This window comes from Pristiophorus japonicus, chromosome 11 (assembly GCF_044704955.1).
Source record: "Pristiophorus japonicus isolate sPriJap1 chromosome 11, sPriJap1.hap1, whole genome shotgun sequence".
In the NCBI taxonomy this organism is placed as follows: domain Eukaryota; kingdom Metazoa; phylum Chordata; class Chondrichthyes; family Pristiophoridae; genus Pristiophorus; species Pristiophorus japonicus.
Genome location: NC_091987.1, coordinates 218,214,881 through 218,241,130, shown reverse-complemented (window position 1 = coordinate 218,241,130; position 26,250 = coordinate 218,214,881). Strand labels below are relative to the sequence as shown.

The following is a 26,250-nucleotide window of genomic DNA, read 5'->3' as shown; positions in this document are numbered from 1 at the left end:
ATGTGTTGGCTTCTTGAACAAAGCAGGTGGGGGGGAATAAATCAACCAGGTCCTTGCCCCCTCTTTATAATTTCCTGCCAAGAAAGTTCAGCAGAGCTGGGGAGATTGTAGTATTGACAAGGAAATGGCAACCCGTCATGTTGTGGGAAACTGTCCTGTATCAGTCTGAGTTTCTTTGATGGGTTTTGTTCTACTAAATGTGGATGCAGGTGATCAGTGACAGGAGACCCACTCCACACCACACTACCTGAATACTCAGCCATGTTGCAAATAGCAGACCAAGCAAGTGAACTACCTAGAGATCAAGCGAGTTCTCCACAAGGAGACTGAGTAGCATTTGGGGTGGGTCAAGAGTGATCGAGATGCCTAGAATGAACTTTATTCTTCAGATCAACCAATAAGGCTGAACAAGGCAATTCCACAAAGTATGAAAAAGTGTTGGAACCCACAATACCTGAAAGTCAAGTCTCCACAGCCCTCCCAGCAGGTATCAGGTATTAGAGTTTCAAGACTGCCGGATTGAGGTGGGGTAAGATCAGGGCCTTACCAAGTATCAGACGGTTGCTGTTTGTCATTTAACGAGTCAACGCATCGATGATCCAACTCTGCCTTTCCAAACATGTCACAATTTCACCAATTTCATAGAAATTGTTGCAGAAGTTCAAGGAGGCCAGTTTTGTCTCCAAGGAGGGAAAGATTATCATTAGACATAAACAGTGCAGCAGAACCAGGATATACTGCAGGAGTGTGACCAGCACAGCTCAGTCCATGCTGTCCCTACACATCCCGAGACATCCTGTTTGGGAAAAGCTTGATGGGCCCTGACCAATATTTCAACCTAAAATCTTTCCAGCATTGAATCAATTGCAATACCCAAATCCTTGGATGAAAGGAGGACAGGAATTTATCCGGTGGTACCAGCAAAGATGTGGATTATTCCAGAGCCTCTGCGTCAGTCAGGAAGTGACAGGGGTGGAAGTGCCTTTGAGCTGCCTCTGTCACTTAATCACTATTTCCCGATGTCTATCCTACACTGTTCAACCTTGGTGATGTCCTATGTTATCATCTTGATAAACTATTGCAATAACATCTTCCATGGTCTGATTTTAGATAAAACTTACACTGAGAAAAAGGAAGAAATCAGTATGAGCACAGAGTCATCTTTTAGAAATGTTGAATATTCTGATACTAAAGTTACACAAATGTGTGAAACACATTTATTTATTATAATATTGTATTTTAAATAAAGTAAAACACATAGTTTTTTATATTCAGGTCTTTGTGCCTACAGCTGAATTCCTTTATTCATTGATAGAATGAGGCGACTAATGCCTGGGCAACGGGACTCCATCCGCCAGTCTCAAAGATGGCGGTCAGCCACTTCCACACCGAGTCAGACTTCGGTAACCAGGCAACAAGCGCTTGCGCTGCCTAGCAACTTCAAACACTGATAAAGAATCCCTGCCCTTGTGCTGCGCTGATTGGTCAGATGGAGTGACTGGCGTCCTGATACAGCTTTTGATTGGTGTGTCGCCATGTCAATCAGAATCTGCCTCCTGTCAGCGAGACGGGATATGTTGCGGAGTCCTGGCACAAGCCGCAACGCAGCAACCGATTCTAATCGGTGCAGGCACATCGATCCAACAGGCTGTTTGTGTAAATATTTCTTTTACAATTGCAAATTAGATCTGTTTTGTTCTTAAACGAATTCTGCAACTTTTTAAAAAACCTACAGCTGTTTCTATTGATTTTCTCTACATTGTTATTTATATTTTTTAATCAATTACATTTTCTGCTCATCCTTTTTATTTGTGTTTTCTCTTTCAGTCTTGCGTGGGGTGAAAAATAGTTTAAATCGTTTCTATTTTAATGTCTGTGCCACTTTTTTCTGCTTATTTCTTCCTTTGTTCAGTGATTGAGTGGATTTTAGTTGAATTTTTTATTTCGTTTATTTTACGTGTTCCTCCTTAACTTAACTTTCTGATTCTCCTGCCTGACTTTAGAAGTCTCAACAATGTGCTCGGGGCATCGCTCTGAATGCTCCGAGCCTCGGCGGTCCCCTCTCTCTGGGCCACGCTCTTCGATACCCTGAACATTGGAACTAACGCTAGTTGTTCAATGACTGGGGAGATCCGGAGTGTGCAGAATAACTGGATGGTCTGTTGGGTGAATGCCGATGGAAATTCAATGTGAACCTCCCCGATTCCAGTCTCTGCTGCTCTCAGCCGATGGCGGGAGAGAAGCATTGCGACCGAGCTCAGTGACTCTGGGCTTGAGAAGGTTGGGGCTGCTGCTGCCTACTGTGCAGAGTGTGAATGTGTGTGCGAGTGAGAGAGAGTGTGAGGGTGTGTGTGAGAATGTGTGTATAAGAGTGTGTGCGACAGCAAGTGTGTGTGTGTGTGTGTTTGTGTATATAAGAGTGTATGAATGAGCGTGGACAGCAGGTGAAGATCGAGTTGGGGTCAACTATGATGACCTACACAGTTGAATAGCTGCCAATACTCACTAAATCATTACAAATAGGTATGATTTGGTGGCCATTACAGAAACGTGGTTGCAGGGTGGCCAAGACTGGGAATTAAACATACAGGGGTATCTGACAATTCGGAAAGATAGACAAGAAGAGAAAGGAGGTGGGGTAGCTCTGTTAATAAAGGAAGATATCAGGGCAGTTGTGAGAGACGATATTGGCTCTAATGAACAAAATGGTGAATCATTGTGGGTGGAGATTAAAGATAGTAAGGGGAAAAAGTCACTGGTGGGTGTAGTTTATAGGCCCCCAAATAATAACTTCACGGTGGGGCGGGCAATAATCAAGGGAATAATGGAGGCATGTGAAAAAGGAACGGCAGTAATCATGGGCGATTTTAACCTACATATCGATTGGTCAAATCAAATCGCACGGGGTAGCCTTGAGGAGGAATTCATAGAATGCATACGGGATTGTTTCTTAGAACAGTATGTAACAGAACCTACAAGGGAGCAAGCTGTCTTAGATCTGGTCCTGTGGAATGAGACAAGAATAATAAACGATCTCCTAGTAAAAGATCCTCTCGGAATGAGTGATCACAGTATGGTTGAATTTGTAATACAGATTGAGGGTGAGGAAGTAGTGTCTCAAACGAGCGTACTATGCTTAAACAAAGGGGAATACAGTGGGATGAGGGCAGAGTTGGCTAAAGTAGACTGGGAACACAGACTAAACGGTGGCACAATTGAGGAATAGTGGAGGACTTTTAAGGAGCTCTTTCATAGTGCTCAACAAAAATATATTCCAGTGAAAAAGAAGGGCGATAAGAGAAGGGATAACCAGCCGTGGATAACCAAGGAAATAAAGGAGAATATCAAATTAAAAATCAATGCGTATAAGGTGGCCAAGGTTAGTGGGAAACTAGAAGATTACAGATATATAAATCGGAAAAGAGTGACTAAAGTAAATGTTGGTCCCTTAGAAGATGAGAAGGGGAATTTAATAATGGGAAATGTGGAAATGGCTGAGACCTTAAACAATTATTTTGCTTCGGTCTTCACAGTGGAAGACACAAAAACCATGCCAAAAATTGCTGGTCACGGGAATGTGGGAAGGGAGGACCTTGAGACAATCACTATCACTAGAGGGGTAGTGCTGGACAGGCTAATGGTCCTGATGAAATACATCCCAGGGTATTAAAAGAGATGGCGGAAGTTATAGCAGATGCATTCGTTATAATCTACCAAAATTATCTGGACTCTGGGGAGGTACCAGCGGATTGGAAAGCAGCTAATGTAACGCCTCTGTTTAAAAAAGGGGGCCGACAAAAGGCAGGTAACTATAGGCCGGTTAGTTTAACATCTGTAGTGGGGAAAATTCTTGAAGCTATCATTAAGGAAGAAATAGCGGGACATCTGGATAGGAATAGTGCAATCAAGCAGACGCAACATGGATTCATGAAGGGGAAATCATGTTTAACTAATTTACTGGAATTCTTTAGGATAGAACGAGCATGGTGGATAGAGGTGTACCGATGGATGTGGTGTATTTAGATTTCCAAAAGGCATTCGATAAGGTGCCACACAAAAGGTTACTGCAGAAGATAAAGGTACGTGGAGTCAGAGGAAATGTATTAGCATGGATAGAGAATTGGCTGGCTAACAGAAAGCAGAGAGTTGGGATAAATGGGTCCTTTTGGGTTGGAAATCGGTGGTTAGTGGTGTGCCACAGGGATCGGTGCTGGGACCACAACTGTTTACAATATACATAGATGACCTGGAAGAGGGGACAGAGTGTAGTGTAACAAGATTTGCAGATGACACAAGGATTAGTGGGAAAGCGGGTTGTGGACACAGAGAGGCTGCAAAGAGATTTAGATAGGTTAAGCGAATGGGCTAAGGTTTGGCAGATGGAATACAATGTCGGAAAGTGTGAGGTCATCCACCTTGGAAAAAAAACAGTAAAAGGGAATATTATTTGAATGGGGAGAAATTACAACATGCTGCGGTGCAGAGGGACCTGGGGGTCCTTGTGCATGAATCCCAAAAAGTTAGTTTGCAGGTGCAGCAGGTAATCAGGAAGGCGAATGGAATGTTGGCCTTCATTGCGAGAGGGATGGAGTACAAAAGCAGGGAGGTCCTTCTGCAACTGTACAGGGTATTGGTGAGGCCGCACCTGGAGTACTGCGTGCAGTTTTGGTCACCTTACTTAAGGAAGGATATACTAGCTTTGGAGGGGGTACTGAGACGATTCACTAGGCTGATTCCGGAGATGAGAGGGTTACCTTATAATGATAGATTGAGTAGACTGGGTCTTTACTCGTTGGAGTTCAGAAGGATGAGGGGTGATCTTATGGAAACATTTAAAATAATGAAAGGGATGGACAAGATAGAGGCAGAGAGGTTGTTTCCACTGGTCGGGGAGACTAGAACTAGGGGGCACAGCCTCAAAATACGGGGGAGCCAATTTAAAACCGAGTTGAGAAGGAATTTCTTCTCCCAGAGGGTTGTGAATCCGTGGAATTCTCTGCCCAAGGAAGCAGTTGAGGCTAGCTCATTGAATGTATTCAAGTCACAGATAGATAGATTTTTAATCAATAAGGGAATTAAGGATTACGGGGAGCGGGCAGGTAAGTGGAGCTGAGTCCACGGCCAGATCAGCCATGATCTTATTGAATGGCGGAGCATGCTCGAGGGGCTAGATGGCCTACTCCTGTTCCTAATTCTTATGTTCTTATGTCTACATTCACAAGTGAAGGATGACCACTTGTCTGAGGTTGAGTTGGCTGCACTGACATCCCAGCAGGAACCAGCTCTGTCTGCAAAGGAGGGAGGCCACTGCAGGAAAACTAGATACAAGATGTAAAATAACTTCATTTATATAGCATCCTTCATAACCTTGTGACATCCCAAAACACTTTACAATCAACAAAATACTTTTTGAAGTGTAATCACTGTTCTAATGTAGGAAATGCAGCAGCCAATTTGCAGATAGCAATGTGATAATGACCAGATTATCTGTTTCAGTGATGTTGAGACACAAATATTGGCTAGGACACCAGGGAGATCTCCCTTACTCTTCAAATAGCGCCATGGGATCTTTTAAATCCACCTGAGAGCAGATGGGGCCTCGGTTTAATGTCTTATGTGAAGGACAGCACCTCCGACAGTGCAGTGCTCCCGCAGTACTGCATTGGAGTGTCAGTCTAGGTTTATGTGCTCAAGTGTCTGGAGTGGGATTTGAACCCACAAACCTCTGGGCCAGAGGCGAGGGTGCTGTCCACTGAGCCACGGCTGGCAAACATAGCTACAAACTTTGACAAGTGTATCCACCCCTTCTGGCCTGCTCCCCAGTCAGGTATTTCTTTTTGTTTCTTTGCAGGTTCCGGACGTTTGAGGAAAATGCCGCCCAAGATCAAGGGAAAGGTGAAGAAGGGGAAGAAAAAAGCAGCCCAGGGTGAGTCAGGACAACAGCCAGGCCGATACACGGTGCAAAATCACCCAACAGCGCCGAGCTCTGCCAACGAACCCCAGCATCCGGTGACTGAGAATGAGATATTTCCAATCATTTTCAGGGTATGGGCGTCGCCAGCAAGGCTGACATTTATTGCCCATCCCTGGGTACCCTGAGCAGGTGTGGATCCTCTCCTCCAGGGCAATCTGGAGGCCCTTTCAGGATCATTTTCTGTTGTCAGCCCACAGAGAGGGGGGTGTGGGAGGAAGGGAGGGGTGGGGAGGTGGGGAGGGGAGGCGGGGGAAACATAGAAAATAGGAGCAGGAGTAGGCCATTCGGCCCTTCGAGTCTGCACCACCATTCAATGAGATCATGGCTGATCATACACCTCAGTATCCCTTTCCTGCTTTCTCTCCATACCCCTTGATCCCTTTAGCCGTAAGGGCCATATCTAACTCCCTCTTGAATATATCCAATGAACTGGCCTCAACAACTCTCTGCGGCAGGGAATTCCACAGGTCAACAACTCTCTGAGTGAAGAAGTTTCTCCTCCACGATGCTGAGAATGACGTGAGTATCACGTGTAGCGAGTTGGTCTTACCGCAGGAGAAGGGTCCACAGCCAGCTAGGGAATGGAAGACCAGCAGGAAGAGTAGTGCAAGGAAGGTAGTGCAGGGGTCCCCTGTGGTCATCCCACTGCAAAACAGATACACTGCTTTGGGTACTGTTGAGGGGGATGACTCATCAGGAGAGGGCAGCAGCAGCCAAGTTCATGGCACCGTGGCTGGCTCTGTTGCACAGGAGGGCAGGAAAAAGAGTGGGAGAGCGATAGTGATAGGGGATTCAATTGTAAGGGCAATAGATAGACGTTTCTGCGGCCGCAACCGAGACTCCAGGATGGTATGTTGCCTCCCTGGTGCAAGGGTCAAGATGTCTCTGAGCGGGTGCAGGACATTCTAAAAAGGGAGGGAGAACAGCCAGTTGTCGTGGTGCACGTTGGTACCAATGACATAGGTAAAAAAAGGGATGAGGTCCTACGAAATGAATTTAAGGAGCTAGGAGCTAAATTAAAAAGTAGGACCTCAAAAGTAGTAATCTCGGGATTGCTACCAGTGCCACGTGCTAGTCAGAGTAGGAATCGCAGGATAGCTCAGATGAATACGTGGCTTGAGCAATGGTGCAGCAGGGAGGGATTCAAATTCCTGGGGCATTGGAACCGGTTCTGGGGGAGGTGGGACCAGTACAATCCGGACGGTCTGCACCTGGGCAGAATCGGAACCAATGTCCTCGGGGGAGTGTTTGCTAGTGCTGTTGGGGAGGAGTTAAACTAATGTGGCAGGGGGATGGGAACCAATGCAGGGAGATAGAGGGAAACAAAAAGGAGGCAAAAGCAAAAGACAGAAAGGAGATGAGGAAAAGTGGAGGGCAGAGAAACCCAAGGCAAAGAACAAAAAGGGCCATTGTACAGCAAAATTCTAAAAGGACAGAGGATGTTAAAAAAACAAGCCCAAAGGCTTTGTGTCTTAATGCAAGGAGTATCCGCAATAAGGTGGATGAATTAACTGTGCAAATAGATGTTAACAAATATGATGTGATTGGGATTACGGAGACGTGGCTCCAGGATGATCAGGGCTGGGAACTTAACATCCAGGGGTATTCAACATTCAGGAAGGATAGAATAAAAGGAAAAGGAGGTGGGGTAGCATTGCTGGTTAAGGAGGAGATTAAGGCAATAGTTAGGAAGGACATTAGCTTGGATGATGTGGAATCTATATGGGTAGAGCTGCAGAACACCAAAGGGCAAAAAACGTTAGTGGGAGTTGTGTACAGACCTCCAACAGTAGTAGTGATGTTGGGGAGGGCATCAAACATGAAATTAGGGGTGCGTGCAATAAAGATGCAGCAGTTATAATGGGTGACTTTAATATGCACATAGATTGGGCTAACCAAACTGGAAGCAATACGGTGGAGGAGGATTTCCTGGAGTGCATAAGGGATGGTTTTTTAGACCAATATGTCGAGGAACCAACTAGGGGGGAGGCCATCTTAGACTGGGTGTTATGTAATGAGAGAGGATTAATTATCAATCTCGTTGTGCGAGGCCCCTTGGGGAAGAGTGACCATAATATGGTGGAATTCTGCATTGGGATGGAGAATGAAGCTGTTAATTCAGAGACCATGGTCCAGAACTTAAAGAAGGCTAACTTTGAAGGTATGAGGCGTGAATTGGCTGGGATGGATTGGTGAATGATACTTAAGGGGTTGACTGTGGATGGGCAATGGCAGACATTTAGAGACCGCATGGATGAACTACAACAATTGTACATTCCTGTCTGGCATAAAAATAAAAAAGGGAAGGTGGCTCAACCGTGGCTATCAAAGGAAATCAGGGATAGTATTAAAGCCAAGGAAGTGGCATACAAATTGGCCAGAAATAGCAGCGAACCTGGGGACTGGGAGAAATTTAGAACTCAGCAGAGGAGGACAAAGGGTTTGATTAGGGCAGGGAAAATGGAGTATGAGAAGAAGCTTGCAGGGAACATTAAGACGGATTGCAAAAGTTTCGATAGATATGTAAAGAGAAAAAGGTTAGTAAAGACAAACGTAGGTCCTCTGCAGTCAGAATCAGGGGAAGTCATAACGGGGAACAAAGAAATGGCGGACCAATTGAACAAGTACTTTGGTTCGATATTCACGAAGGAGGACGCGAACAACCTTCCGGTTATAAAAGGGGTCGGGGGGTCTAGTAAGAAGGAGGAACTGAGGGAAATCCTTATTAGCCGGGAAATTGTGTTGGGGAAATTGATGGGATTGAAGGCCGATAAATCCCCAGGGCCTGATGGACTGCATCCCAGAGTACTTAAGGAGGTGGCCTTGGAAATAGTGGATGCGTTGACAGTCATTTTCCAACATTCCATTGACTCTGGATCAGTTCCTATAGAGTGGAGGGTAGCCAATGTAACCCCACTTTTTAAAAAAGGAGGGAGAGAGAAAACAGGGAATTATAGACCGGTCAGCCTGACATCGGTAGTGGGTAAAATGATGGAATCAATTATTAAGGATGTCATAGCAGTGCATCTGGAAAGAGGTGACATGATAGGTCCAAGTCAGCATGGATTTGTGAAAGGGAAATCATGCTTGACAAATCTTCTGGAATTTTTTTGAGGATGTTTCCAGTAGAGTGGACAAGGGAGAACCAGTTGATGTGGTATATTTGGACTTTCAGAAGGCGTTCGACAAGGTCCCACACAAGAGATTGATGTGCAAAGTTAGAGCACATGGGATTAGGGGTAGTGTACTGACATGGATTGAGAACTGGTTGTCAGACAGGAAGCAAAGAGTAGGAGTAAATGGGTACTTTTCAGAATGGCAGGCAGTGACTAGTGGGGTACCGCAAGGTTCTGTGCTGGGGCCCCAGCTGTTTACACTGTACATTAATGATTTAGATGAGGGGATTAAATGTAGTATCTCCAAATTTGCGGATGACACTAAGTTGGGTGGCAGTGTGAGCTGCGAGGAGGATGCTGTGAGGCTGCAGAGCGACTTGGATAGGTTAGGTGAGTGGGCAAATGCATGGCAGATGAAGTATAATGTGGATAAATGTGAGGTTATCCACTTTGGTGGTAAAAACAGAGAGACAGACTATTATCTGAATGGTGACAGATTAGGAAAAGGGGAGGTGCAAAGAGACCTGGGTGTCATGGTACATCAGTCATTGAAGGTTGGCATGCAGGTGCAGCAGGCGGTTAAGAAAGCAAATGGCATGTTGGCCTTCATAGCAAGGGGATTTGAGTACAGGGACAGGGAGGTGTTGCTGCAGTTGTACAGGGCATTGGTGAGGCCACACCTGGAGTATTGTGTACAGTTTTGGTCTCCTAACCTGAGGAAGGACATTCTTGCTATTGAGGGAGTGCAGCGAAGGTTCACCAGACTGATTCCCGGGATGGCGGGACTGACCTATCAAGACTGGATCAACTGGGCTTGTATTCACTGGAGTTCAGAAGAATGAGAGGGGACCTCATAGAAACATTTAAAATTCTGACGGGGTTAGACAGGTTAGATGCAGGAAGAATGTTCCCAATGTTGGGGAAGTCCAGAACCAGAGGTCACAGTCTAAGGATAAGGGGTAAGCCATTTAGGACCGAGATGCGGAGGAACTTCTTCACCCAGAGAGTGGTGAACCTGTGGAATTCTCTACCACAGAAAGTTGTTGAGGCCAATTCACTAAATATATTCAAAAAGGAGTTAGATGAGGTCCTTACTACTAGGGGGATTAAGGGGTATGGCGAGAAAGCAGGAATGGGGTACTGAAGTTGAATGTTCAGCCATGAACTCATTGAATGGCGGTGCAGGCTAGAAGGGCCGAATGGCCTACTCCTGCACCTATTTTCTATGTTTCTATGTTTCTCAGTCCTAAATGGCCTACCCCTTATCCTTAGACTATGTCCCCTAGTGGCAGAGGAAGGAGGGAGGGCGGGGTGGGCAGTGGAGGTGGGGGAAGGAGGGTGTGGGGGGGAGGGAGGGAGGGTGTGCGAGGGAGGGTGTGGGAGGGAGGGTGTGGGAGGGAGGGAGGGTGTGGGAGGGAGGGGGAGGTGGGGAAGGGGGCGGGGAAGGGGTGGAGGGAGGGTGTGGGAGGGTGTGCGAGGGAGGGTGGGGGAGAGAGGGACGGAGGGAGGGTGTGCGAGGGAGGGTGTGAGAGGGAGGGTGTGAGAGGGAGGGAGGGAGAGTGTGCGAGGGAGGGTGAGGGAGGGAGGGTGGGTGTAGGAGGGAGGGTGGGTGTAGGAGGGAGGGTGGGGGAGGGAGGGACGGAGGGAGGGTGTGCGAGGGAGGGTGTGGGAGGGAGGGAGGGAGGGAGGGTGTGGGAGGGAGGGAAGGGGGTGTGCGAGGGAGGGTGTGGGAGGGAGGGAGGGAGGGTGGGTGTGCGAGGGAGGGTGTGGGATGGAGGGGGAGTGGGAGGTGGGGAAGGGGCCCGGGAAGGGGTTGAGGGAGGGAATGGGAGAGAGGGAGGGAGGGTGTGGGAGAGAGGGAGGGAGGGTGTGGGAGGGAGGGAAGTCACAATGCCCCAGGCAGCCTGGGTACGGGGCGGGCTCGATGAACTTTCCTATAGGATCTCCAGTTTGCTTGTCCAGGACTATGGCCACTAACCTACTGGACAACTGATAGAACATAAAAACTGACTGCAAAAGCGTCTATAGATATGTGAAGAGAAAAAGATTAGTGAAGACAAACATAGGTCCCTTGCATTCAGATTCAGGTGAATTTATAATGGGGAATAAAGAAATGGCAGACCAGTTGAACAAATACTTTGGTTCTGTCTTCATGGAGGAAGACACAAATAACCTTCCGGAAATACTAGGGGACCGAGTGTCTAGTGAGAAGGAGGAACTGAAGAAAATCCTCATTCGTCGGGAAATTGTGTTAGGGAAATTGATGGGATTGAAGGCCGATAAATCCCCGGGGCCTGATAGTCTGCATCCCAGAGTATTTAAGGAAGTGGCCCTAGACATAGTGGATGCATTGGTGATCATTTTCCAACAGTCTATCGACTCTGGATCAGTTCCTATGGACTGGAGGGTAGCTAATGTAACACCACTTTTTTTTAAAAGGGGAGGGAGAGAGAAAGCGGGTAATTATAGACCGGTTAGCCTGACATCAGTAGTGGGGAAAATGTTGGAATCAATTATTAAAGATGAAATAGCAGCACATTTGGAAAGCAGTGACAGGATCGGTCCAAGTCAGCATGAATTTATGAAAGGGAAATCATGCTTGACAAATCTTCTAGAATTTTTTGAAGATGTAACTAGTAGAGTGTACAACGGAGAACCAGTGGATGTGGTGTATTTGGACTTTCAAAAGGCTTTTGACAAGGTCCCACACATGAAATTGGTGTGAAAAATTAAAGCACATGTTATTGGGGGTAGTGTACTGACGTGGATAGAGAACTGGTTGGCAGACAGGATAAACGGGTCCTTTTCAGAATGGCAGGCAGTGACTAGTGGGGTGCCGCAGGGCTCAGTGCTGGGACCCCAGCTATTTACAATATACATCAATGATTTGGATGAAGGAATTGAGTGTAATATCTCCAAGTTTGCAGATGACACTAAGCTGGGTGGCGGTGTGAGCTGTGAGGACGCTAAGAGGCTGCAGAGTGACTTGGACAGGTTCGGTGAGTGGACAAATGCATGGCAGATGCAGTATAATGTGGACAAATGTGAAGTTATCCACTTTGGTGGCAAAAACACGAAGGCAGAATATTATCTGAATGGCGGCAGATTAGGAAAAGGGGAGGTGCAATGAGACCTGGGTGTCATGGTACATCAGTCATTGAAAGTTGGCATGCAGGTACAGCAGGTGGTGAAGAAGGCAAATGGTATGTTGGCCTTCATAGCTAGGGGATTTGAGTATTGGAGCAGGGAGGTCTTACTGCAGTTGTACAGGGCCTTGGTGAGACCTCACCTTGAATATTGTGTTCAGTTTTGGTCTCCTAATCTGAGGAAGGACGTTCTTGCCATTGAGGGAGTGCAGCGAAGGTTCATCAGACTGATTCCCGGGATGGCTGGACTGACATAGGAGGAGAGACTGGATTGACTGGGCCTGTATTCACTGGAGTTTAGAAGCATGAGAGGGGATCTCATAGAAACATATAAAATTCTGACGGGACTGGACAGGTTAGATGCAGAAAAAATGTTCCCGATGTTGGGGAAGTCCAGAACCAGGGGTCACAGTCTAAGGATAAGGGGTAAGCCATTTAGGACTGAGATGAGGAGAAACTTCTTCACTCAGAGAGTTGTTAACCTGTGGAATTCCCTACCGCAGAGAGTTGTTGAGGCCAGTTCATTGGATATATTCAAAAGGGAGTTAGATGTGGCCCTTACGGCTAAAGGGATCAAGGGGTATGGAGAGAAAGCAGGAAAGGGGTACTGAGGTGAATTATCAGCCATGATCTTATTGAATGGTGGTGCAGGCTCGAAGGGCCGAATGGCCTTCTCCTGCACCTATTGTCTATGTTTCTATATTAGGCTGCAGGCACTGAATGTAATACGCACAGACCGCAGTGGCTGCTGGGACCATAGAAAACGTGAGTTCAAATCCCACCACAGCTTTTGAAAATTTGAATTCAGCTTGAAAAATCTGGTAATAAAAAGCTGGAATCAGTAAAAGTGAGCATGAAGCTGTCAAATTGTTGTAAAAACCCAACAGGTTCACTAATGTCCTTTAGGGAAGGAAACCTGCCGACCTTACCCGGACTGGGCCTACACGTGACTCCAGTCCCACACCAACGTGGTTGACTCTCAACTACCCCCTAGTGGTCTCGCAAGCCCCTCCGTTGTATCAAAACAGTTCAAGGCGGCTTACCACCACCTTCTCAGGGCAATTAGGGATGGGCAATATATACCGGCCTTGTCAGCGATGCCCACATCCCGAGAATAAAAATATTTTAAAATACATCACTGTATTCACCGGTCACCAATTCGCGGGGAATTTATTTTGGCAAACAGTAGTTGTGTTTACACTAGCGCAGCCTTGTGTCACTATTGCACACACCTCCCAAACTCACGACCTCTACCACCTGGAAGGACAAGGGCAACATGGGAGCACCATCACCTGCAAGTTCCCCTCCAAGTTACTCACCATCCTGACTTGGAAATACATCGGCCGTTCCTTCATCGTCGCTGGGTCACAATCCTGGAACTCCTAGGGTTATCCTAACAGCACTGTGGGAGCACCTTCACCACACGGACTGCAACGGTTCAAGAAGGCGGCTCACCACCACCTTCTCAAGGGCAATTAGGGATGGGCAATAAATGCTGGTCTTGCCAGCAACACCCACATCCCAGGAATGAATAATAATAAACAGGCAGGTGCTGCACACTGTTGGGACAGATGCAGTTTCAGGAAGCTCATGGAAAAGCCCCAAATGCAGCAGAGTCCAGAAAGGAACTGTTGTGATAAAGGATACAGTGCGATGGGGCAGTGTTCAGTGTTCAAAGCACATGATCCATTCAGTTATTTCATTCACTCTTTAAGTTTCCTTCCAGCCCTCCCCTCAAGCCCCACCTCACACCATCTCTTGGCTAGAGGCTGGGGATAGGCAGCAGTCTCCTACATGGCCAGACAGTGGCGCCACTGAGCCACTGCCTACAGATCAAGTCTTGGGTTCATATCTGTGGAGTCCAACGGGGAGGAGATGGTCAATTAATATCAACCCTTGGTTAAACCACACTGAGTACTGTGCACGGTTTTGGTCTCCGCACTACAAAAAGGACATTGAAAATCTACAGAAAATTCAGAAAAGATTTAAAAGGATGTCACAAAGGATTGAAAGAATGCGACATCAGGAGAGTGTGAACAGGCTGGGGCTCTTTCTGTGGAAAAGAGGAGAGCGGAAAGAGGTCTTTAAAGTTATGAAGGGGTTCGATGGGTGGACGTGGAGAAACTTCTTCCACTTCTGAGCGAGTCCAGCACAGGGGGGGGCATCAATAGAAGACAGTCACTAACAACAAACAACTTGTATTTATATAGCGTCTTTAGCAAAGTAAAACGTCACGAGGCACTTCCACAGAAGCAATTATCAAAAAATGTTTGACACTGAGCCACATAATGAGATATTAGGACAGAAAGCTTGGTCAAAGAGGTAGGTTATAAGGAGGCTCTTAAAGGAGAGAGAAGCGGAGAGGTTTAGGGAGGGAATTCCAGATCAAATAAAGAATTTAGGAAGGATTTTTTTTACAGATTGGTGAGAATGTGGAACTTGCAGAGAGCATTGTCACATTTAAAGGGACTCATGAAGCATACATGAGGTAGAAGGGAATAGAGGCATATGGAGCAGGGTGAGAGGAGGCTCGTGTGGAGTATAAACACTGGCACAGAGCAGAATGGCCTGTTTCTGTGAAGCAGATTTGATGCAATTTTACTTCCTGGGTTAGAGAGTTGCCCCAGTAATGATTCTACTCTGAAACCTGCTGCTGTGATAGGCGAGAGAACCTCAGTGAATCAACTGTTCTGATTTGCAAATGATAAGCAATTTTAATCGAGAAAATCTATCAATCTGTTCCCCCTCACCCTCCCTACTCCTGGCCTCTTTCCCATGTCCCACTCACTGTTTCTCATATTAAAGGAGACAACATTGAGGAGAAATACAAGCGAACAGTTCATGAAGTGGAATCACTCAAAGACCAGTTAGGTAAGTGGGAACATTCTATAATCCAGAATTGGAAATAAAGTTTGTACCAAATTTCTATCTGCTGGGATAATGGGGTAAATGGGATGATGGGGTAAATGGGGCTGGAATAAGGACTTGCAATTCCACATTGCGCCAGCTGGTGGCGCCGCTGACAATTGTGTGACTTTCAGCAGCTCACTGCCGCCACCAGCAGCCAATCAGTGGTACTGCATCTTTTCAAAGTCCAGGTTAAAAACAGGGCATCTAAAAACCCTTCTAGTGCAGTTATAACAAGAGTTCTGCGTACAGACCACATACTGTTTTGGCAGTGTGTGTCAGACATTCCAATGTGTTTGATAGGTCCGCATAGAAGGAGCTTTACTCGGTGTCTAACCCGTGCTGTACCAACCCAGGAAGTGTTTGATGGGTCAGCAGCAACAACAATAGCACCATTAACGTAGTGAAACTTCCCAAGGTGTTTCACAGGAGTGTTATGAGATAAAAATTTGACACCGAGCCGCACAAGTAGAAATTGGCGCAGGTGACCCTTGGTAGATTTTAAGGAGCGTCTTGAAGGAGCAGAGAGAGATAGAGAGGCGGAGAGGTTTAGGGAGGGAGTTCCAGAACTTGGGGCCCAGGCAACAGAAGGCACGGCCACCGATGGTGGAGCGATTATAATCAGGGATGCTCAAGAGGGCAGAATTAGAGGAACGCAGACAACTCGGGGGGTTGTGGGGCTGGAGGAGATTACAGAGATAGGGAGGGGCGAGACCATGGAGGCATTTGAAAATAACAATAAGAATTTTGAAAAAGAGGTGTTGCTTAACCGGAAGCCAATGTAGGTCAGCGAGCACAGGGGTGATGGATGAGCGGGACTTAGTGTGAGTTAGGACATGGGTAGTCGAGTTTTGGATCACCTCTAGTTTACGTAGGGTAGAATGTGGGAGGCCAGCCAGGAGTGCATTGGAATAGTCAAGTTTAGAGATAACAAAGGCCTGGATGTGGGTGTCAGCAGCGGATGAGCTGAGGCAAGGGCGGAGACGGGCGATGTTATGGAGGTGGAAATCGGCGGTCTTAGTTGTGCTGCAGATATGTGGTCGAAAGCTCATTTCAGGGTCAAATATGACACAAAGGTGGTTCAGCCTCAGACAGAAGTTGGGGAGAGGGATGGAGTCAGTGGCCAGGGAACGGAGATTGTGGCGGGGACTGAAAACAATGGCTTCAGTCTTCCCAATATTCAATTGGAGAAAATCTCTGTTCATCCAGAATTGGACAGTGTAGAGAGAGCTTTACTCTGTATCTAACCCCGTGCTGTACCTGCCCTGGGAGTGTTTGATGGGACAGTGTAGAGGGAGCTTTACTCTGTATCTAACCCCCCGTACCTGCCCTGGGAGTGTTTGATGGGACAGTGTAGAGGGAGCTTTACTCTGTATCTAACCCCCTGTACCTGCCCTGGGAGTGTTTGATGGGACAGTGTAGAGGGAGCTTTACTCTGTATCTAACCCCGTGCTGTACCTGCCCTGGGAGTGTTTGATGGGACAGTGTAGAGGGAGCTTTACTCCGTATCTAACCCCCTGTACCTGTCCTGGGCGAGTTTGATGGGACAGTGTAGAGGGAGTAAAAACAGAAAAGTTGGATTGAAGGTTATATATGAATTCCTTTCCCTTCAATCCCAGTTCTGCGGAGGGATATCGCGAGACAGGCCTTGCTGGTTAAGGAGGAGTGGAAGGCACAGCTGCAAGTTCTCAAGAATGAATTGATTGAGGAACAAGATGTTAAGAAGTCGATTCACTCAGGTAAAGAGGAGATGAATATGTGGCAGAATTTAGCCTCAGGCCGTCCGGCGGAGTGGCAGCTCTGATGGCACATCGAGGGAAAGTTCATACAGTATACATCCATTCCTGGGGTTTGACCCTGGTCTGCATTGAGTTAGAGGATCCCATTGGGAGGGGGCAACATGGCCTCTGTACCCCAGGTTAGAGGGGGTGGGGTTACCTGCACCCTTTCATGTGCAGTGGTCCCTACTTGTGGGGTTGTCAAATGAAGACAGGATCAGGCTCAGCTGTGATGCCCTCCAGAGCCGAATAGCCCAACAACACATACAGTGTAGGTTCACATATGAAAACGGCTACTTGGGTGAGATAACAGCGTGAGATGGCTCCTTGTGGGGAGGGGTTGAGAACAAGAATTTCAGGAGATTAATTATTTTATTAATTGAAATTCAGGTTTATCCTGCGTGTTATTTCATGGAGCCACTATTTCAGATTGAGAGCTGCACTAGAATATCACCGTTCCTGGAGAATATTGAGACAAACTCGGGGACTGGCGGAGATTGGAGCTGTTATGAACTCTGGGGTGGGCGAAATGTGTGCAATATTATATAAAAGCTGTGAACAATGCTCGCACCATGTAACGCCCTTGTACTCTCCCACCCCCAGATATGACCCGTCAGTACAAGACCATGCGGTCAGAGCGGGACCTCCGAGTCCATCAGCTGGAGATCCAGGTCAGCCGCCTGCAGCAGCAACTGAGTGAGTGCAATGCGAGGATCAGCGGCTTTAGCACACTGCAGACACGGAGGGTGCCCGAGTGAGGGCTTGCAGTGTGTGTCAGTGTAGTTTGTGTGTGTGAGTAAACTCGCTTGGTGCATGAGCAGTACGTGGGAGTGTGTGACTGCAGTGGGTGTTGTGTGAGTGAGTAAATGAGAGTGAGTGTGTCAACGTGTGCAGTATAAACTCAGTACTTATTCCCAATTTTCACCCAGTCATTGTCACACAAAATCTAGCAAGAAACTTACATCTTATGCTGGGATTGCAATGGATCTATGCTGGGATTTAGTGGAGCAGTGTGGGACTGTGTTGGAGCTGTGAGGCTCTGTGGGATTGCAATAGAAATGTGGAGCTGTGCTGTGATTGCGGTACTGGGGCTGTGCTGGGGCTGTGCTGGGATTGTACTGGGGCTGTGCTGGGGCTGTGCTGGGATTGTACTGGGGCTGTGCTGGTCATGTAATGGGGCTCTGCTGGAGTTCGGTTTCCGGATAACAGATCGATTGGGTCTGGGTGAGGAGGAGGGGAATGTCACTTGTAGGAACTAATTCTGTGATGTAATTGCTGTCAGCATCATGTCAGCAACAGCTGGCGAGGACACAGGAGGAGAAAGTCCAGATCATCAAGGAGAAAGATGGCACCATCAAAGAGCTCCAGAGGAAGATCAACAACATGGAGACAGAGTACGAGGCCATCCTCCATGTGGGTATCACTGCAGGGCCGGCGAGAAGTGACCGTACACGCGAGCTGTGGGGGCAGTGTCCCTGAGCTGGGTTAAGGTGCATGGTTAAGGTGTTAGCTGTGGCTCAGTGAGCAGCACTCTCGCCTCTGAGTCACAAGGGTCGTGGGTTCAAGTCCCACTCCAGAGACTTGAGACAAAATCCAGGCTGACACTCCAGTGCAGTGCTGGGGGAATGCCGTCTTTCATGGAAACCTAGAAATTTACAGTACAGGAGGCCACTCTGGCCCAATGTGTCCGTGCCGGCCGACAAAGAGCCACACGGCCCTCGGTCAGCAGCCCTGAAGGTTACATATAAACCTATGAACAATGGCAGAAAGGTAAAGAGCTCCCAGCCTAACCAGACCGCCCCACACAACTGCGACACCCCTTATACTGAAACATTCTACACTCCACCCCAACCAGAGCCATGTGATCTCCTGGGAGAGGCAAAAATGTAGGTACATTTCCTACATTACAAATAACTGCACTTCAAAAGTACTTCATTGGCTGTAAAGTGCTTTGGGATGTTCTGAGGTCATGAAAGGCGCTATAGAAATGCAAGTCTTTCTTTGTCGGCCGGCGCAGACACGATGGGCTGAAATGGCCTCCTTCTGCACTGTAAATTTCTATGTTTGTATTCTGTTTCCCTCTGTCTGTGAGGTGGGCAAGCTCAGAGTGAGGCCGCGGGGCAGTTTCTTACACTGAGTGTTCAGCAGGCCGTTCGGCCCAATGGCTCGATTCGGGGGTTCATGCTCCACACCAGCCTCCTCCCACCCTATCATTCTATTCCTTTAACCTCGTGTGTTTATCTGGCTTCTCCTTAAATGCATCGATGTTGTTAGCCTCAACCACTCCCTGTGGTAGTGAATTCCATACCCTCACCACTCTCTGGGTAAAGTTTCTTCTGAATTCCCTGTTGGATTTATTAGTGACTATCTTATCGTTTTAGTCTCCCCCACGAGTGGAAACATTCTCTCCACATCTATCCCATCAAAACCTTTCATAATCTACAAGACCTACATCTGGAAGCAGCCTGTCAGTTGTTGTGCCTGAGCCCCAACCCCGCATGCTACACACACTTCCTCACCATGCTGCATTCAAGACTCACACCTACCGGACAATCTCACAGCATAGAAGGCCATTCGGCCCATCGAGCCTGTGCCAGCTCATCGAAAGAGTGAACCAATTAGTCCCACTCCCCCATAGCTCTGCACATTAACCCCCTTCAAGTATTTATCCAACTCATTCTTTCCGCTGTGGAACTCCTCACCTCCCTTCATCTCCTCTCCCTCCTCACAATCTGTAAGCTTTTAAAAACTCCCCAAAACTTGCTGATTAACTTTTATCTTCTGTTGCTAGGGGCCACAGTGAGGGGGGGGTTTGTGAACAGTGAGACCCACTGACCTCTCGCCTCCGGTGTCAGCCGTGGCTCAGTGGGCAGCACCCTGGCCTCTGAGTCAGAAGGTTGTGGATTCAAGTCTCACTTCGAGTCTGGAGCACAAAAATCAAGACTGACACTTCCAGTGCAGTGCTGAGGGAGCGATGCACTGTCGGAGGGGCAGTACTGAGGGAGCGATGCACTGTCGGAGGGGCAGTACTGAGGGAGCGATGCACTGTCGGAGGGGCAGTGCTGAGGGAGCACCGCACTGTCGGAGGGGCAGTACTGAGGGAGCGATGCACTGTCGGAGGGGCAGTACTGAGGGAGCACCGCACTGTCGGAGGGGCAGTACTGAGGGAGCGATGCACTGTCGGAGGGGCAGTACTGAGGGAGCGATGCACTGTCGGAGGGGCAGTACTGAGGGAGTGCCGCACTGTCGGAGGTGCCGTCTTTTGGATGAGACATTAAATCGAGGCCCCATCTACCCTCTCAGGTGGATGTAAAAGATCCCACGGCACTATTTTGAAGAAGAGCAGGGGAGTTATCCCCGGTGTCCTGGCCAATATTTATCCCTCAACCAACATAACAAAAAACAGATTATCTGGTCATTATCACATTGCCGAGTGTGGGAGCTTGCTGTGCGCAAGTTGGCTGCCATGTTTCCCACATTACAACAGTGACTACACTCCAAAAGTACTTCATTGGCTGTAAAGCGCTTTGAGACGTTCAGTGGTTGTGACAGGGGCTATATAAATGCAAGTCTCTCTCTCTCCTCCCCCGGGACAGGACAGCTTGGACCTGCTGCTGAACAAGCTGGAAATGGCCAGGCTGCAGTGGGAGAAAACAGCGACCAGTTTACATTCGGAGCAGAAGAGGAAACTGCTGGACTTTGGGCTCAACCCGCTGGAGATTTAAGCCCCGGGGAGGCGGTGAGAGGCTCCCAGGGTGTCTCTGCCTCCAAACAAACCTCTCCGTTTCCCCAGAGTCTGCGGTCTGACAAACTCTCTGAACATAAAGTGGCTCCGCCTTGTTTGGCTCCCATTCCAGGATTTGGACAAAGTAGTCCAACAACTGGAATTTTAATTAAAAATATTATTTTTCAGTCACTGAACATTGGATAAATAATCTTGATTTGGAACAGAAGCAGGACATTGTGCAAACAATCACACACCCAACTCCTGGAGTAATCCTCTCATCTGAGTTTAAAATAAAGGTTCAGAAATTCTCTCGATCTCAATCTCCATCTTTTTCCTTCCCGTCCTGTAATTTCTATTGTAATTTTTAATTAGTGACCAGTATACAATATAACAAAATGCACCTACTTTTTTGGAAGTGATTTGAAGCCTGTGGTTCAGTCACATGGTCTGACATTGAGACATGTCGAGGAAGAGAGGGACATGGGGACGTGCAGCTCCACAGATCCCTGAAGGTAGCAGGCCAGATGGATAAGATGGTTAAGAATGCATTCGGGATACGTGCCTTAATAGCTGAGGCATAGAATACAAGAGCAGGGGGTTATGCGAGAACCGTATAAAACACTAGTTAGGCCACAGCTGGAGTACTGTGTGCAGTTCTGGTCACCACATTACAGGAAGGATGTGATTGCACCAAGAGGGTACAGAGGGGATTTACGAGGATGTTGCCTGGACTGGAGAATTTTAGCTATAAGGAAAGATTGGATAGGCTGGGTCTGTTTTCTTTGGAACAGAGGAGGCTGAGGGGAGACTGAATTGAAGTGTATAAAATTATGAGGGGCCTAGATAGAGTGGATAGGAAGGACCTATTTCCCTTAGCAGAGGGGTCAATAACCAAGGGGCATATATTTAAAGTAATTGGTCGGAGGTTTAGAGGGGATAGAAGGAAAATTATTTTCACCCCGAGGGTGGTGGGGGTCTGGAACTCACTGCCTGAAAAGGGTGGTAGAGGCAGAAACCCTAACCATGTTTAAAAAGTACCTGGATGTGCACCTGAAGTGCCGTAACCTACAAAGTGGGATTAGGCTGGATAGCTCCTAGTCGGCCGGCGCGGACACAATGGGCCGAATGGCCTCCTTCCGTGCTGTAAATTTCTATTATTCTATGTGCCTCAAACACACAAACACACACCCACCAACACACACACACAACCACCAACACACACACACACACACACACACACAGCTACACAACTAACACCCTCATCATCATAGGCAATCCCTCGGAATCGAGGAAGACTTACTTCCACTCCTGAAGTGAGTTCTTTGGTGGCTGAACAGTCCAATGCGAGAGCCACAGACTCTGTCACAGTTGGGACAGATAGTCGTTGAGGGAAGGGGTGGGTGGGACTGGTTTGCCACACGCTCTTTCAGCTGCCTACACTTGATTTCTGTATGTAGGTGTCATCTCTGGTTGGTCGTATTCCTGGAGATTTCATCACATGGCCTCCAATTGCCCAGCCTCCCTCCATTGGTCGCCTGACATGTCCATCTTCACAGGGCCCCACCCTCACGACCAATTGGGAAGCAAACAAACTCTTTATTACCTGATTGAACGATTCTTGACTCTCATCAAACAGCATTTTTCACATGTCCAATATTTTTATAATGACTAAGTAAAAGTATTGAAAAAAAAGGGGGAGGAAAAACACATTTTGTTTACTGCCCCTATGTTTTTTCTCTCGAGTTGCTCGCAGCAGATTAAACTTTAATTATTGGAGACTCCAGGCCAACCCTGACGGTTTGGCAACCCTTGAGTAAGCGTCTTCTTCGCTGGAGGAAAGTCAAGCCAGACTCCATTTTGTGAGCAATTAGCGATAAGTAGGCCGACTGATTCGTTCTCACCCGAATTGTCACTGCCTTTGAGACTTTTGGTGAAAAAGTGTGAGTTAATCAGCAGCAATCAGTCCAGGGGCAGCAAGTGTAGGGATTCGTGGAGTCTATCTCAGGATGCAGTGTTTCACCATGTCACCCTCCCCAGTCAGTAACATCACAGGAGTCGGGCAGTGTCGGGGGACTGCACATCCTTCATACAACACTCTGACCGCAGAGATCGGTGAATGTTTAACAGCTTCTGGACACGGCTAAGTTTGTTCAATAATGTTTTATTTATTTTTTTACAGTGGAGAGTTCTTTTTTTATTCATTCATGGGATGTAGGCGTTGCTGGCAAGGCCGGCATTTATTTTTTTAAATTTCAAAATATACTTTATTCATAAAAAAATTTGTACAGTACATTCAAAGGCATTTCAGTACGTTTAGCTGCGGTCAGCAATCCCATACACTACATTTGGGTGCTGACGGCAGTTCCGTTCGATCCATTTCCTTGCTTTCCAGTTCAAGTACAATTCGGTACAATACGGGATACATTGTAGTACATTCAAACAAATTACATTTCATGTGTTACAATACAGTACACAGAGTCATGTTGACTACGCGGGTCCGTTCATGGGAAAGATGTTCCTTATTGTGGTAGATGCGTACTCGAAATGGATCGAGTGCATCATTCTGAATTCATGCATGTCATCCACCACCGTGGAAAGCCTACGTGCGATCTTTGCAACCCATGGCTTGCTGGACATCCTGGTTAGTGATAATGGCCCGTGTTTCACACGCTACGAATTCCGAGAGCTTATGTCGGGCAATGGCATCAACCACGTCAAGACTGTGCCATTCAAGCCGGCCTCCAATGGCCAGGCGGAACGGGCAGTCCAAATTATTAAGCAAGGTTTGCTCAGGATTCAATGACCCTCCCTACAATGCCACCTATCGCGTCTCCTGCTGGCCTATAGATCCCGACCGCACTCGCTCACGGGGGTCCCGCCCGCAGAGCTACTAATGAAATGGACACTCAAAACTCGGTTGTCCCTCATTCACCCAGTCCTGACCGACATAGTTGAGGGCAAGCGCAAATCACAAAACGAGTACCATGACCGTAATTCGAGGGGGAGATGTATAGAAATAAATAATCCTGTATTCGTCCTCAATCACGCCATGGGGCCAAAATGGCTTGAGGGCACTGTAACTGTGGTATATGCAGCACACAAATCACTGACTCCACACGGTCTGGTGTAAGTCTAACTGCTGTGACCTTCTTCCTTTATTGTTCAGCTCCAGAGTGCCTCCCAGGTGTGGTGGTCACCCTTATATAGTCCTTCTTACAGGTACTACCAGGGTTTCCCACCGCAGCGCCCTCTGTGGTGTGGCATAGTACTTACATTACATTTAAGGTACTGGGACGATACACACATCATTACATAACATCACACTTGTCCAACGGAAGGCAGGTGGGCATAGACAGTGCGTTAGTATGGTACATATTATCTGGTACATTAACTGGTTATTGACTGGTAGCGGAACCTTGGTTTCCTTGTTAGCCGTTATCATTAATTGTACTTCATCCATTATTTTACACAAATACAGTGGCCATTCAGCATAAAAAAGTAATTCTTATTATAAATTCACTATCTCACATTGACATAGCTCATTTTAGACTCGCTCTGCCAAACAGAAGTCCTTTGTGGGGACCACCTCTTTGTAAGGCCCTTTTAAGACTCCCGGGTGCATTTCCTCTTTAAGGCGCCATCTTTGATGCAGGAGGATTCCACGAGGCTTCTCCTTGGGCACCGCCATCTTTGATGCTCTGCAACTCCGGCACGATGCCGCCGCCATCTTCTTCTCCGCCGCTCCGAATGCCCTCCACCGTCGCAGCCTCCGCTCCCCTCCGCTGCCACCTGACTTGCCGCCTCTCCAGCGGCCGCACTTGCCGCGTCCCCCGCGGCCTCCGTAGCGGCTGCCATGGCCGCCGACCGACGCTACCAGCTCCTCTGCGGGGCCCTTCCGAACCGCCGGCCCCTGGATCCCTCAGCACCCCGCCCGCAATGCCCCACCGGCTCAACCCCCACCCCCCCTTGGGCCCCTCCGGGCCTGGGACTTGCCTGTGGGGGCTGAGGCTGCAGGGTCTCTGTGTGAGGTCCGGGCCTAGGACTTGCCTGTGGGGCTGGGGCTGCAGGGTCTCTGTGTGAGGTCCGGGCCTGGGACTTGCCTGTGGGGCTGGGGCTGCAGGGTCTCTGTGTGAGGCCCGGGCCTGGGGCTTGCCTGTGGGGGGACCGAGGCTGCAGCTCCAGCTCGGTCGGCGCTGCTCTCTGGGGACCCGGGGCAGGGCAGCACCCCGGGGAGCAGCAGCCTGTGGAGTGGTGAAGTCTTCCCAGCTCCCACGGACCGTCCCCATCCACCTCCGGCCGAGGAGTGTCGGCCCATCGCCTGCAACAACCCACAGAGGTAAAGTGTGCGTCTCGACCCCGTGGGATACCTGCACCATCGCTCTGCCGAGAACAGGTATCAGTTCCCTGGTGTAGGTACACAGCTTCACCGTGACCGGGACCAGCTTGGGTCGTGCAGCTGGGTTAATCCACAGTTTATCAAAAGTTCTCCGACTCATCAACGACGGACCCGAGCCCGTGTCCACTTCCATACTCACAGGGACTCCGCTGATCACTGGGGCGAATCGTCGGTACACGTGTACAGTCCAAACACCTCATCTTCTTCTACCTGCTCCTCGCTGAACAGTAGATCATCCCCCATCTCCTCAGCCACGTGGTGAGTCTGATTTCTTTTACACATACGCTGAAGGTGGCCTTTAACGTGGCAGGTATTGCACGTATACTCCGCAAACCTGCACCGGTGAGCCCCATGGCTTCCTCCACAACGCCAGCATGGTGCTGCTTGATTGGCCCCCCTCGGCGGACTCTGAGCTCCAGGACCCCGAGGTCCGTGCTCTCTGCTCCGGGCAGAGCCACGTTCTGCAGTTTTGTCCGTGGTGGGCGCTATCCTGTGGACAGTGCCTGCCGGGTTCGAGACTGTGTGGATCATTTGCTTGGTGCTGCAAGTCGAGGTCATATATGCCCGGCTGATGGCGATGGCCTTTGTCAGAGTGACTGTGGGTTCCGTGGCCAGCAGGTTGTGAAGGAGGCCCTCGTGGCCAATCCCCATAACAAAAAATCACACGGCGCCGCGAGTCTCCTGAGGTCCGCAGCATATTTGGTGACATCCTGGCCCGCGGGTCTGCAGTGATGGTAAAATTTGTATCTGACCGTGAGATTGCTCTCCTTCGGTGTCAACTGGTCACGAATGAGTTCAGTCAGCTCCTCGTATGACTTGTCCCTGGCGCTCCCGGGTGCCAGCAAATCCCTGACGAGACAGTAAACCTCATCTCCACAACTGGAGAGCAATATCGCCTTGCGCTTCCCTCTCATTGCGTATGTGTTCACCGTCAGGTCGTTTGCTGTGAAGTAGTACTCGAGCCTTTCCGTAAAGGCCTCCCAATCATTGCCCACGGTAAAATCCTTTAGTGAGCCCAGAGTAGCCATGGTTGCGTGGAGTTCGTCCGCTTCCTCATTGCCAATGTGGTGTATGTAGCACACAAATCACTGACTCCACACGGTCTGGTGTAAGTCTAACTGCTGTGACCTTCGTCCTTTATTGTTCAGCTCCAGAGTGCCTCCCAGGTGTGGTGGTCAGCCTTATATAGTCCTTGTTACAGGTACT

General features: G+C 48.3%; 1 protein-coding gene across 1 annotated transcript; it reads left to right on the top strand.

The window, feature by feature from the left end:
* Positions 1 to 1,574: 1,574 nt before the first annotated feature.
* On the top strand, positions 1,575 to 20,962 carry drc12 (dynein regulatory complex subunit 12 homolog). The gene is made up of 7 exons (XM_070893181.1): positions 1,575 to 1,656; positions 5,852 to 5,926; positions 15,042 to 15,107; positions 16,763 to 16,882; positions 17,525 to 17,617; positions 18,204 to 18,334; positions 20,518 to 20,962. Exons 1-7 carry the CDS (start codon positions 1,575 to 1,577, stop codon positions 20,644 to 20,646), a joined length of 696 nt encoding a protein of 231 aa, XP_070749282.1. The 3' UTR covers positions 20,647 to 20,962.
* The last annotated feature ends 5,288 nt before the right edge of the window (positions 20,963 to 26,250 follow it).